Source organism: Carlito syrichta, unplaced genomic scaffold (assembly GCF_000164805.1).
Source record: "Carlito syrichta isolate Samal-C Ts95f unplaced genomic scaffold, Tarsius_syrichta-2.0.1 Scaffold287344, whole genome shotgun sequence".
NCBI classification, from domain to species: domain Eukaryota; kingdom Metazoa; phylum Chordata; class Mammalia; order Primates; family Tarsiidae; genus Carlito; species Carlito syrichta.
In genome coordinates, this window is record NW_007231440.1 from 42,698 (window position 1) to 56,273 (window position 13,576).

General features: G+C 53.2%; 1 protein-coding gene across 1 annotated transcript in view; it reads left to right on the forward strand.

The window, feature by feature from the left end:
- The window catches only part of SLCO2B1 (solute carrier organic anion transporter family member 2B1), a 50,480-nt gene that overhangs the window by 32,342 nt on the left and 4,562 nt on the right, over positions 1-13,576 (forward strand). The window contains exons 8-11 of the mRNA XM_008052705.2: positions 1,597-1,699; positions 6,146-6,503; positions 9,861-10,026; positions 13,480-13,574. Of these exons, the coding sequence (XP_008050896.1) occupies positions 1,597-1,699; positions 6,146-6,503; positions 9,861-10,026; positions 13,480-13,574 (722 nt within the window). The remainder of the gene's footprint in view (positions 1-1,596; positions 1,700-6,145; positions 6,504-9,860; positions 10,027-13,479; positions 13,575-13,576) is intronic.

Sequence of the window (13,576 nt, forward strand, 5' to 3'; positions counted from 1 at the left end):
CTGGATTGAAAGAGAAGAAAGAGAAAGCCCAAGGGAACACACATGAATTAATATTTGAATTAAGTGTTCTGCTTAGACAGGTCAGCCTTGAGCCAGCCAGCACCAGGGAGCAGGTGGAGGAAGCTTAAAACAGGGCAGCTTCTGGGGTAGGCAGGCATGAGGTTCTGAAATGGGGGAGAATCCAGAATTTGCCTCACGAGCCTCCCTAAGAAAAATGAGATGACAAGAAAGAAGGTATCAGACCAGAGGGTGAGTCCTGTAGGAACCCCACAGGCAATGTGGGAAAAGGAGGCAGAACCAGAGAAGCTAGATGAGCTCTCCCTAGCCACCCAGCCCTCCCCCATGGCCTACAGGATCCTGAACCCGGAGGGTGGGGGCAGGGAGCCTCTGCTTGCACACTCCTAGTTACAGGGAGCTCAGAAGACAGTGGCTTCCCCCAGCCAACACACACACCAAGTCTTCTCTTGCCCTGGATAAAAGATCACTCCTTCAGGATTTGCACATAGACCATCCTCACCCAGGTAGAGAGACACACTTGGTGTGTCCATGGACATCCTCACAGTTTGGGTCCAGAGGTGAGCACATTCTTGGTGTATGGCTCGACTCATCCAAGAGATGGAGAGGGAGCTATTATCTCTTATCCCCCAACACAGCTCCCTTCCTGTCCCAGCAGACAATGTAGAATAAGATGAGCCCGGAGGCCCAAACCGCTCCAACCTCTTGATGAGCGCAGCTCACTAGGGGCTCCTGCCTGACCACTCTCCAGGTGATGACAATCATGAGTGACATAATAACTGAAGAGAGGTAGTAGCCACCATGTTGGTGCCGTTGGTGCTGTTGGTGGTGGTGGTGGTGGTGATGGAAACAGAGTGGTAAAGTTGTCCCTGCTGGTGACAGTGACTCTGGTCATTGTGGTGATGGGATAGGTGACACTGATGGTAGCAGTATCCATGACACTGATAATGATGTCAAGAGATACTGTTGGTGATGCTGGTGGTGACAGGATTAGTGAGTCGATGGTATTTTTGGTGACGTTGGTGGCATGGTGACAGTGGTGTGGAGGTGAAGTTGGTGACACTGATCTTGGGGAAGACAGTGGTAGTGATAGTGATGATGTTAGAGACGGTGATGATGATACTGGTGATTCTGATCATCATGATGTTGGTGATGAACATGACAGACAGAGGCAAGAAAAACAATCATCATATCACGACAATATTATCAACATGAGTAAATGACCATGATATAATTAAGGTGACAGGAATAATAATGAGGATGATGGTTATGGTGGTCATTTTCATGGGAATATTGGCTATTACGATGAAGTCAAGGATGGTAATGACAATTGGCCATGTGGACACTGGTGATGGTGATGACAAAGTTGAGCCACAGGAATTTCATTCATCCTTTCAAAACCACTTGTTGAGTGTCTACAGGGCCAAGAACAAATGGGATAAGGCAGGTCCCCATTGCTCCTGAAGTGGAGACTGAGCACCCAGCCTCTCCTCTCCCAGTGCTCCCTTCCTCAGCCCACAGCCATCTCTGGGCTGGATCTCTGGCGTCCAGCTGACTCCCCTTGGTTTTTTGTCTCCCCAGGGTAAGGACTCCCCCTCTGAACAGAGCCCTGGGGAGTCCCCAGAGAAGCAGGATGGCCTAGCCCAGATCGCACCAGACCTGACAGTGACCCAGTTCATCAAAGGTAAGCGAGCCCAGACCAGGTTATGGGTAGGAGGGCCAAAGGGGTGCTTGAGGCCACACAGAACCCTCCATTCCTGCCTTTTTTGATTCATCCTCTTCACTAACAGACCCCCCATGAGCACCACACACTCCTCATGAGTCTTTGCCCATGCAGTCCTCTCTGCCTAGAACGTTTTTTCCTGCTATCTGTCAAAATCTTTCCTGTCCTAGTTCCAGCTCAAACCACTCCTTCCTCCAGCTTGCTGGGCTCTCCCCGCCATCATGGCTGCTTTCCTCTCTCTTCTGGGCTCTCCAAACCCTCAGGGCCTCTATATCAGCTCAGATCTGTGCCATGTACTTGTGCAGCCCTTCCCCTCAGCGCTGTGCTCCTGAAGGTCAGGGCCTCTTCTGTCTCATCTGTGACCCTTCTTCTCTGCCCACCCATCACTGAGGCTATAAATGGAAGGCCCTCGGAAAATTGTTAAATTCCCAGGGGAGAGAGCTCGGGGCTAAACTCCAAAGACATGGGCTTTTGTGCTAGGTCCTTCCTCCCCTCTGGACCTCAGTTTCCCTCTCTGTATAGTGAGGAGTAGACTCAGTGATCTAAGGTCCTTGTGGCTATGACGAGACTATGAACCCAATCTATCAGTAACCAGAGTACATGTTCCATTCTCTCCAATCCTGTGAGCATCGACTGAGTGCCTGCTGTGTGCCAAGCTCTTGTAGAGCACCGGATGGCAAATCGGAAAACCTGAATTTGAGTCCTGCCCCCAGCACTGACTGGTGAAGGGGTTACTTTCCTTCTCTAACCTGAGTTTTCTCATCTGGAAGGTTGAGTCAATAATCTTTGCTCTGTCTCTCTCAAGGACTATTACGAGAATCAAAAGGGATGGTTTATGGAAACCCCCTGTATACTTCTCAAAACACTGTATTGATACTAGGTACAATTATTTCATTTTTTTGAGTTGGAACCTCACTCTGTCGCCCAGGCTGGAGTGCAGTGGCATGCTCACGGCCACAGCAGCCTCGACCTGTTAGGCTTAGGCAATCCTTCCACCTCACCCTCCCGAGTGACTAGAACTACAGGCACACACTACCACGCCCGGCTAATTTTTTTGTGATGTATTGTAAAGACGAGATCTCATCAAGTTGCCCAGGCTGGTCTCGAACCCCCAGGCTCAGGAATCCTCTTCGCCTCAGCCTCCCAAAGTGCTGGGTTTACAGACTGAGTCACTATGCTCGGTCCAATTATTTTAATTATTACTTCTACTCCACTGTTATTGTACTGACCATGTCCTAGGATAGTAAATTAAGCTGCCTGTGGTTTAGGAGGTTGAAATCCACAGGTGTTGCTTAATCCCCCACTGAGGACTTTTACAACAGGAGGGAACCGGGCCAGTTCTTAAGAAGAGTTTCCCAAGACTTGATGTGGGGAGGACAGTAACCCAGCCCTCGCTTCTCCAGCATTCCCACGGAAAAGGAGAGCCTGGGTTCCGTGCATGGGGCTGGGCCCAGAAGCAGTGGTGTGTACTGCCTGGCCTCAGGTCACCCCCAGCTGTTCCAAGGCCCTAGCATACTGCACCACAGAATTGCTTATTAATCACTGCTTTGGCTCCTGCCCAGAGGGAAGCTGGGGCCAGTTACTGAAATTGGATCCAAGAGCAAGTATTCTGGGCCAGATTGCCTCTAATGGTTTCAGTTTCTCCATGATTCTGGAGGGGACCAAGGGAGGGCTGGCCATAGGCCCTGTGGTCAGTTAGCTAATTTGGCTTCTGCTGAACCTCACAGAGGCCAGTCTGACTCTAGGGCCTGGCCTTGACCACCTAGGACCCTGAGGGAGGCACAGGGAGGAGGAATCATGTCCTTCAGCTGGTGGAGCCCTAAACTCTTGGGAAAAGATAGTCCCTGAGCTAAGGAAGGCCTCTGTCAGATGGGGACGACATAGCCCCTGAGCTGGGGGAAGCCCCTGTCTAATGGGGTAGACATAGTCTCTCTGATGGAGGGAGAGCCCACCACAGTCCTTGAATGGAGGGAGAGCCTGCCTTGTCTGATGGAAGAAATCTGACCTCTAAGAGGAGAAGGCCCTTGACTGATGGGGAAGACATAGTCCCTGAAGTGGAGGAGGTTCTTGTCTAATGAGGGAGACATTGTCCTTGAATTAAGGGACAGCTAGCTGGAGAAAACATAGTTCCTAAATGGAGGGAGGACCTGTCCTATTTGAGAGTGGATACCTGGCCTCTAAGCTAGATGAGACCCCTGGCTGATGAGGAGGACATAGTGGCTGAGCTGAGGGAAGTTCTGGCTTATCTGACATGGGAGTCATTGCGCCGAGCTAAGGGGAGCCTTGTCTCATGGGGAAGATTTGCCTCTGTGCTGGAGACGTCTCTGGAATTCCCCTTCAGGTCGCCCTGTCTATGTGAAAGGCATAGATAGCCCCTGCCCTCCAGGAATTTTCCATCTGTTCTGAATACGGGCTGTGGATGCCAAGGAGAGATGGAGGATGGGCACACAGGACTCTGCAGTGATTAGTGCAGGAAATTGGGAGGAAACAGTCAGAGCCAGGCAGGGACAGGGAGGATGAAGGGAGAATGGCCCTTTACTAGAAGTCAAGAGACCCCAGGGAATTCCTGCCTTGTCCCAGCTTCTTTGGATAAACTTGGGTGAGTCTCTGCCCCTCTGTGGGCCCCACCATGCAGTGAGGACACCTGTACACCTTGAACCAAGCCAGATCGAAATTCCACGGCTCACATAGGGCCTCCGATGCCCTGACCAGGGCAGCTTATGACAGGTGGGAGGCTGGCAAGGAGGCAGGCCTGGGACGTCAGGGAATTCCTCAGCCCCCACCCACTCCTCTTGGACTGTTTGTCTTTATTTTCTGCCTCCCAAGAAAACGGTTCTTGGCCAGGCCCAGGGGGGCTGGGGAACCAACTGGCTCAGCCATGCTCGGAGAACAGGCAGAAATCCTCCCATGATGGAGGCTCAGGGCCTGCTGCTGCCTCACCTGGCCCAGAGGACCCCCACGGTTATCTTGCCCCAGCAGCCCAACCTGGCAAGTGATTTGCTATTCTTCCTAGAAAGGCATTTCTTCCTCTCCTCCATACATTGCTCCTAACTTCAGTCTTACCTCCCTCTCTTTTGTTGTTAATGAAGAAAGTGTCACTCGGTCAGAACAGAAAGTGCTCCTGGACATCACCTGGGCTGCCCCTACTACCTGCCCAGGGAGGAAGGGTCTTACCCACCCTTCTGCACCCTTCAACTTAGCAGACTTGCCATGAGGACACCCATTTTAGGAGCTACCAGGAGACTGAAGAGGTCACCGATGCCGAAAGTCACTTCTCCTCCTGTCTCCAAACTTTTGCCCCTGCTCTGCCTCTATTCAGAATTTCTTTTCCTCTCCCCACTCCCCACCTCTCCAAATGCCTCCTTTTTTTAACAATATTTATTTGCTTATTTATTTATTTGAGTTGGCATCTCACCCTGTCATCCAGGCTGGAATGCAGTAGCAAGATCATGACTCACTGCAACCTCAACCTCCTGGGTTCAGGCAATCTTCCCATCTCAGCCTCCTGAGACTACTTGTCCATGCCACCACACCTGGCAAATTTTTAAAATTTTTTTGTAGAGACTCAATCTGCTATGTTTCCAGGCTGGTCTCAAACTCCCAGGCTCAGGTGATCCGCCCACCTCGACCTCCCAAAGTGCTACAGATGCCTCCATTTTTCAAGCCCTGCCTCTGCCCTGCCTCCAGGAAGCCTCCAGTACTAAGCCTGCTTGTGTTTCACCTTCTCTGGAGGTCTGCCCCGGACATTTTGACATCTGATCACATATTTGTCTATATGTCCCTTTATTCATTCCTTCAATCATCCCACAAATATTTATTGTATGCCCAGAGATCCAGTAGTTACCGCAGCAGACAAACCCCCTGCTCCAGAGGAAGCTTACATTCTGGCAGGGTGAGGATAAACAGCTAGATGAAGGACATTAGGTGAAGTGCTATGGAGAAACACAAACTAGGGATGGGAGATGAGGGTGGAGACACAGAAGGGAGGACGGAGGCCCAGGTGGCTTGGGAAGAGCTGTAGCGGGACAGGATGGAAAGTGCTGAGTAGGGAAGAAAAAGGAATGAGTAAGTAGGATAGAAAGATGAAATGAGGAAATGAGATGGGATGGGAGAAATGAGACAGAACCAAATAGGATGGTGTGGACGAGACCTGTGTGGAATCAAACAGAATTAAACGAAAAAATGTATTTTGAGATGCAGTCAATGGAACAGAGTGAAACAATCTCACAAACAGGATAGAGTTCAATGGAAAAGAGGCCGATGAAATGGGATGGAGTTGATTGCAATAGAATTAAGTGGGAAGGGACGTGATGGAAGGAATGGAACAGCTTGGACTGAGCGGGGCAGGGGTCAGTCATGGGGCGTGGCTGGCCTCCTGCTCTGACTCCTCCCCCCTCGCCCCAACAGTCTTCCCCAGGGTGCTGCTGCGGACCCTGCGCCACCCCATCTTCCTGCTGGTGGCCCTGTCCCAGGTGTGCATGTCGTCCATGGTGGCGGGCATGGCCACCTTCCTGCCCAAGTTCCTGGAGCGGCAGTTTTCCATCACAGCCTCCTACGCCAACCTGCTGCTTGGCTGCCTCATCATCCCGTCGGCCATCGTGGGCATCGTGGTGGGCGGTGCGCTGGTCAAGGGCCTCCGCCTGAGCCCCCTGCGCTGCGGCGCTCTTTGCCTGCTGGGGTCGCTGTTGTGCCTCTTCGTCAGCCTGCCCCTCTTCTTCATCGGCTGTCCCACCCACCAGATCGCGGGCATCACCGGCCAGCCTGGGTGAGCGTGTGTGTGGGCGCCTGCAGGCGACGTGAGCAGGCGGGATGGGGGGAGGACGGCGTCCCAGACAGAGGCCGGGTCAGTGGGGTACCGCCCGCCTCAGATCTCACCTCCCCCATAGCGGTCTCCTCACCTCTCTGCCTAATAGGTCTCTGTTGGGGCCAAGTCATGGGGCCCTCCAGTGACGACATCAGGGCACAGATGGGACATCAAAGGCAGGGAAGTTCAGGCCTGGGAGAGGTGCAGGCTGGGACGGGGCATGTCCAGGGTGGCCGAGCCCTGGTAGGCTCAGCATCAGAGGCAGAACTCTGGTTTGAGAAAGACTTTTACTCCCAGGCAGAGAAGTGGCCTGCCCAGGAGGAAGCAAGCTCTCCATCCCCAGGGACAAGGATGGGGGAGGGGGTGAGCAAGGCCTGGGTGGCCCCTGTCCGGGAGGCTGCAGAGGGGACTCATGTATGGAGAAGGGGCTGGACTGGAGACCTCTGGCTTTTTGGTTCTTAGAGCGTGAGTGCCAAAATTCAGTAGTTCCATGCCCCTAAAATTTCAGAATTATTTTTTCCACATCTGTGAGGCAACACCTGCCTCCACCCTTCAGAAGGAAGGCCTGATGCCTATCTCCCCTCCCACTCCCCAAACCCCACCTGCCCCCCCAACACACACACACACACACACACACACACACACACACACACACACACTCCCCAGGGAACTTTCTTGGAGAGGACATTGTAAGCTACCTTCCTGCCTCTTCTCCAGAATGATTTCACTTTTCCTGGAAACTGCTCCAGGCTTAAGCTGGCCCAACACCCAGTCAGAATTCCCCAACTTTCTCTGCCCCACCACTTCCTTGGCATCTCCTATCACCACCCAGGTGCCAGCTTTCCTCACCTGGGCTCCTTCTACATGGCTGTGGGGAGCTCAGCTTAGGGCCAAGGAGCCCCCAGCCCTTCCTGTCTGTCTCAGGTCCCACCCTCAACAACTGCTCCTCCCCTATTTCCTCTTCCTTCTCCTTCCCCTCCTTCCCTGCCCTCTTTTCCTGTTCTCAAACAGGGAAGCAACTCTGCTTTCTGGAAGGGGCCTTCTGTATACAGAGTCCTGTTCTGGGCACTGCAGCAACGGCTTCAGCCATGTCCTCGGGAAATCCCTGGTCTGAAGAAAGAGCCAGAGCCTTCAAATGCTTTTTAGAGTAAAAAGTGAATGGATATTTTACCACAGTTTTGTGTGTGTGTGTGTGTGTGTGTGTGTGTGTGTGTGTGTGTTGTGTTTTTTTTTTAAATCAGGCATCCTGCATGCTCTGTCTCTCTTTTCTTCTCCCTCTCAGTCCTGGGCTTTGACACCTCATCTTACCCATGTTCTCATCTATATTTTTGCAATTTATTTCCTGAGCACTGCGTTCCAATTTATTAAAGAAGCCTTTGGGGACCCACTAAGCAAGTCAAGGACTTTTCGCATCTCCACACAATTCAGAATACCAACAGTTCTAAGAACTGAGAGTCTCCCACGCCCCCAACACTATGCCCAGCCCTTCCCACATTCCATCTCGTTGAACCCTCACAGGATCTCTGGAGTGGGTCCTATTGTTATTCCTGCTTCACAGAGGAGTATAGCGAGGCTCAGAGAGTCAAAGTCACCCACCCAGGGGGACGGGGCAGAGCCTGGAGCCTGGACTTTCCACACAGAAGCAGCCAGCTCCAGGTGGGCAATGAGAGAGGAGGGACCGAGCAAGAGCCCCCCAGCTCTCATCTGCTCAGCCTTCCAGCTGCTGGCAGAGGCTTCTGGGAAGTGCCTCCTCCTGGGCGGAGTCCCTTGGCACAGCCTCCTGATGAGCCCTCAGCTCAGACAGTGTCAGCTTGCTCCCTGCTCCCCCAGCACCCTGAGGGAGACGTGCCAAGACTGTGTCAGACACACACGAGTGCTGTCTGGCAGGAGAGGAAGATGAAAGGCCTGTGTGGCTGATGTTCTTCCTCCCTACTCATAGGGAGACCCCTCCCACTAGGGAGGATGAGGAGCTCACCTGTGCCCTGTGCCCCTCTTTCCTACCCCACGCCCTGGCCACAGTCCATCTCCCTACCTCCTGCTAACCCTATCCTCCATGGAACTGAGACTTCACTAACCTAACCACGCCTGCCCCTGAGCCTGGGCCACGCCCACCAGGGAACCTTCAGCCTCCCCCTCCGGCCTTTTCCTTCACAGCCCAGCCACTGTGTGACCTTAAGTGAGGCACCAGCCTTTCTGGGCCTCTGTGTCCCCGGCAGGTTTGCTATGTTCCCTCCTAACATAAAGCCAGGTCATACTCTGAGTCCCCAGGAGCCACCTCCCGCCCCTTTCCCAGGATGACCTTCCCCTCGGACTTAGCCTCTCTCTGACCTCCTGCCCTGGCCTCCCCACCTTGCCCTGGAAACTGGAGCAGGGACACTCTGGGATTTGAGAGCGGGCCCTCAGGAGGGAGGCAGGTGAAGCTGAAATGTGTCCTGGGGCTGGGCTCGGTGGCTCAGCCTGTAACCCTAGCACTTTGGGAGGCCGAGGCGAGTGGATTGCCTGAGCCCGCGGGTTCGAGACCAGGCCAGGCAACTTGGCGAGACCTCATCTCTACAATAAATCAAAAATTAGCCGGGTATGGTAGCATGCGCCTGTAGTTCCAGCTACTTGGAAGGTTGAGGAGGAAGGATCACTGGAGCCCAGCAGGTCAATGCTGAGGTGGCCGTGAGTATGCCACTGCACTCCAGCCTGGGCAACAGAGTGAGGCTCCAACTCGAAAAATTTAATAAATAAAATAAAATGTTACCCTGGACACAGGGAACAGGGTGGTGGAAGTGAGCAGGGAAGTCAAGGTTGCAGGATGGCAATGGTGGGCAGGTAAACTGAGGCCCAGAGGGAGCCCAGAACAGGCTGGAGATGCCACAGGTGGTCAGTTCTCCTGCTGGGTCCCACACTCATAGCTCTAATTTTCTGAGAAGAAGAAGCAATCCAGCTCACTGAGGGAAAGATACTTTTCGTCTGACACAGTTGATCTTGTATTCCCTATAGAAAAGTCACTGAGGCAGAGATACTTGTAGAAGAAACCCAAAGACTCGTAGGATCTGTGGGTTGGAAGGGGTCTCAGAGGCCCCTGGTCCAGACTCTACTCCCCACTTCTCCCATCAGGAGGCCTCCTGAGCTCACAGTCTCCCAGCTTGCATACCTTCATGGCAAGGAGTTTACCACCCCACCATCGTGGGGCATCCCTGACAATGAAAAACCCCTGTGTGGGGCTGAAATCTCTGGCCATTGCCCTCAGGGGTGGGGAGCCAGACTGCAGGGCTGAGTCCACACCTATCGGAGAGCCAGACCAACCCCACCACCCTTCTCTCCCACCAGCACCCCGCCTGGCCCAGGGTTGTTTCCATTCTGCATGGAGCTCTGCTCCTGCCCATCGGACGACTTTAACCCTGTCTGCGACCCCAGCGCCCATGTGGAATACATCACGCCCTGCCAGGCAGGCTGTTCAAGCCAGGTGGTCCAGGAAACTCTGGACAAAGGCCAGGTGAGTTGGGCCTGGGGCAGCCTCTGCTCCTCAGAGCTCTGCCTTTCCCTTGGGCCCGTGGCTGTCACGGTCCGCCCTGAATGCCCTCACTCTCTAGCTCTCCCCTCTGCCTCTGTCTGTCTGCCTCCTTCTGTCTCCTCCATCTGTTGGCAGATGTAGACCGTTATTCTCCCAGTAAACTTTCATTGCTAGCCTGGGCCCAGTGTATGCAGGTGAGCCAGATCTGGCCCCTAGCTCTCCGTGGAGGGCAGATGCAAAAGGAAGTAGCTCACAGGAATCCCAAGGGTGCTGATAGGCAAAAGAAGAGCCCCCTACAAGTACATACAAGGATGGAAGGGGACACATTTCACCCAGGAGGGTCCCAGAAGTCTTCGTGAGAGGTGATGTTTGTGCTGGATCCAAGAGTGAGTTGCAGGTAAACTAGGACTTAGAAGGAAAGAGCTTTTCAGGCAGGGGGAATAGCATAAGTAGAGATTTGGAAAAATGTACACACACACACACACACACACACACACACACAGATACTACAGATAATTCATTGGAGCAGCATAAGTGTTCATGGAGGGAAAGCAAGACCCAGAGAAGGAAGAGCTTTGAATTCTAGGTAAATAAAATAGGAATTTTATCTGGAGAGCAGTGGGGAGCCATGGATGGGTTTTCAGCAAGGGAGTGATTGAGTCAGATCTGTATTTGATCCCATGTGAGGTCATAGTGCAGAGGAAGGTGAGCAGAGTACAGGATAGGACATAGGGTAACCAGTGAGGAGATTGATTTAATGAGTCTATTCAGTCAGTCAGTCAGTCAGCCAATCAACAAACCTTCACCGAACTCCTCCTCTGTGCCCAGGCCCTATCCTGGGAGCTGAGGACTTAGCCAAGGAGCCCAGTAGGGAAATGAGGGCAGTGTCATCAGCAGCAGTGTATTCTGTGTGAACTTTAGAAAGGCCACCAAGACCAGCTGTCTCTGCCCCTCCTTCTCCCTCCCCTAAAATGACAAAGGGGGACAAATTCCACCTTCTCGGGCCCCCAGGCTATAATCAGGAATGGGGAAGGGGGCAGCAGCAGGCTGGTTGCTATGACAACGTCTTCCTCTGTCTGGAGTGATACGGAATCCTGCCCTTGTGCCAGGCATCAGCATCTAAGCCCGAGGCTTCTCCAGGGGGTGACTGGGGCTACACCTGTGGGTGCAGAGGATAGCACCTGTTGATGATTGGTCCCTCAGAAGCCAGACAGGCACCATGCAGGCTGTGTAAACTCCTCGCATTTGGAATAATCACAAACCCAACCTTCCGGACCGCCTAGCCTTCATTGTCCTGACTTAGTTGAGTCTCTCTGAGAGCTCTTCCGGAGGCCCCAGGGCCCTGACAGGTGGGGCTGTAAACTCTTCTGGATGTGGGCCCTGAACACTGAGGCCAGTCCACCCAGTCCAAACCCTGTTCTGCCTCTAACTGGCTCTGTTACCATCGGCAAACTATTTAACTGGTGCCTCAGTTTCCCGGTCTGGACAATGGGGATGATATTACGCAGTACCTATTATAGAGCAGACAATGTGCGAAATAGATGCTTTACCCCAGATGAATTCATTAAATGGTGAATGAAGAGCCACATGACATGGTCCAAGAAAAGCATTTAGCACAGTGCCTAGAAAATGTTAACACTCCATAGTACACACTAAGTGTATTGTACAGATTATGCCCATTGTACAGATAAGAAATGGAGGCCCAGGAAAGGACCAGGTACTACTCAGAGTCTCAATACCAGAGCTGGGACTATACCTGAAGGCTCTGGCCTCCCAGCCAAGCCCCTTCTTTGGATTATCAGAGGCTTGGGTTTGGATACAGTATTTGGAGGAGAGTGCAGCTGAGACTGGGCCAGCACTCAGGGACTGTCATCCCCGGTCTGGAGCTGTGCCTTGACATGTTGCATCCTCGGGCTGATTGTGAGCAGCTTGGCTCGGGGATGGGTGGCTCCGTGCCCAGCGCAGCTATACTAACAGTGTATGAATGAGTGAGCTACCAAGGTAAGATGGGGAGGGTGGGTGGCTGCAAGGGAGTGGGCCGAGTGCCCCGGGGAGTGAAACTCCAGGCAGCTGGAAAGATTGAAGTCATTCATGAGAAGAACTTCCTGCCATGGAATTAGAAGACTGTGACAGAAGGGTCAGGAAAACCCCAAGAGAAAGGTCTCCAGTCTTAGTGTCCATCCCAGCAAACTTCTGCTTCCAAGAAAAGGAGCGGACAGGATCTTTGTCTTCTAGGAACCTGCCTTCACATGTGCCTTCATTTCCCGTCCCTCCATTGTATCTCCAGCCTGTCGTTGGAGGTCCAAAGGCCACTTTCCTTGCAGTGTGAAATGAGTACACTTGGGCAGTCACACAGCCTGGAGACACACATCAGTTCTGCCAGCAGTGGAGAGCATCCAGTTACCAAAGCCTGAATGTCTAAGTGTTCTCTCCTTTTCTCATTCTCTCTCTCCCCCCTTCCTCTCTCTCCCTCTCTCCCTCTGTCTCTCTGTCCTCCCTCTGACTGCCTTCCCCCTCTCTCTATTTCCCTTTCTCTCTCCCTCCCTCTCTCTTTCCCTCCCTCCTTCCCTCTCTCTCTCTCCCCATCTCTTTCTCTCCTTCCCCTTTCTGATTCCCCTCCTAAGTAACTTCACATCAAAACCCTTTTATCCATCTACTCCCCTCTCCATGATGGGCCCCTTCACCTGCCTCCCCCATCCAGTCCTTCATCCAGGAAGCCCCAGAGTGGCCTTTGTGAGATAGGGTCTTGTCCCTATAACCCAAGGCTTCCAGCATCCACCTCAGGGCTTTCCAACCTTTTTCACACTGGGGAGAGTCTGTGGCTGCCAGGACTGGAGGTTAGAGGCAGAGGGTTCCCACTGCCCAGGCCAGCCAGGACACCTCAAGGTCTGATGGAACCGATCTCTGCACACCTGTGTCCCATCTGAGACCCTGGGTGACTGGCGCACTCTGGTCAAGATGCTCTGATCTATGGGGAAGAAAAGATAAGCCCAGACTTCTTGGCTTGGCCTTGCTCCTACCTGGAGCCTGAGGGCACTGGCAGTTCAGATCACTTCTGGAAGAATCCTTGGCCAAGGTTTTCCAGGCTGCCTAGGGAGTGTGAATTCATGTTCCAGAGGCCCAGCCTGGGGACATGGCCATCCTGGGGATGTTTTCTTGCAATTGACTTGAAGCGAGGCTCCTCTTTCTGTCTGTATCCACCCCCTCCCCCATCACACACACACACACACACACACACACACACACACACACACACACACACACAGAATCCTTGTCCAGGTGCCTGGCTCCTCAAGCCATCCTGACTCAGCCAAGGGGTCAGAAGGCCCTCACTCTGGCCAACTCTATCCCAGCTGGCTGTGGGCCTCAGGCCCTCGGCCAGCTGTCTGCCCTTGGAGGCTCCTAAGGGCCTTTCTCCCCTCTCTTCCCACCCAGGTTTTCTACACCAACTGCAGCTGCGTGGAGGGGGGCGGCCCTGTGAGCGCAGGCTCCTGTGACTCGCCCTGCAGCCACCTGGCGCTGCCCTTCATGC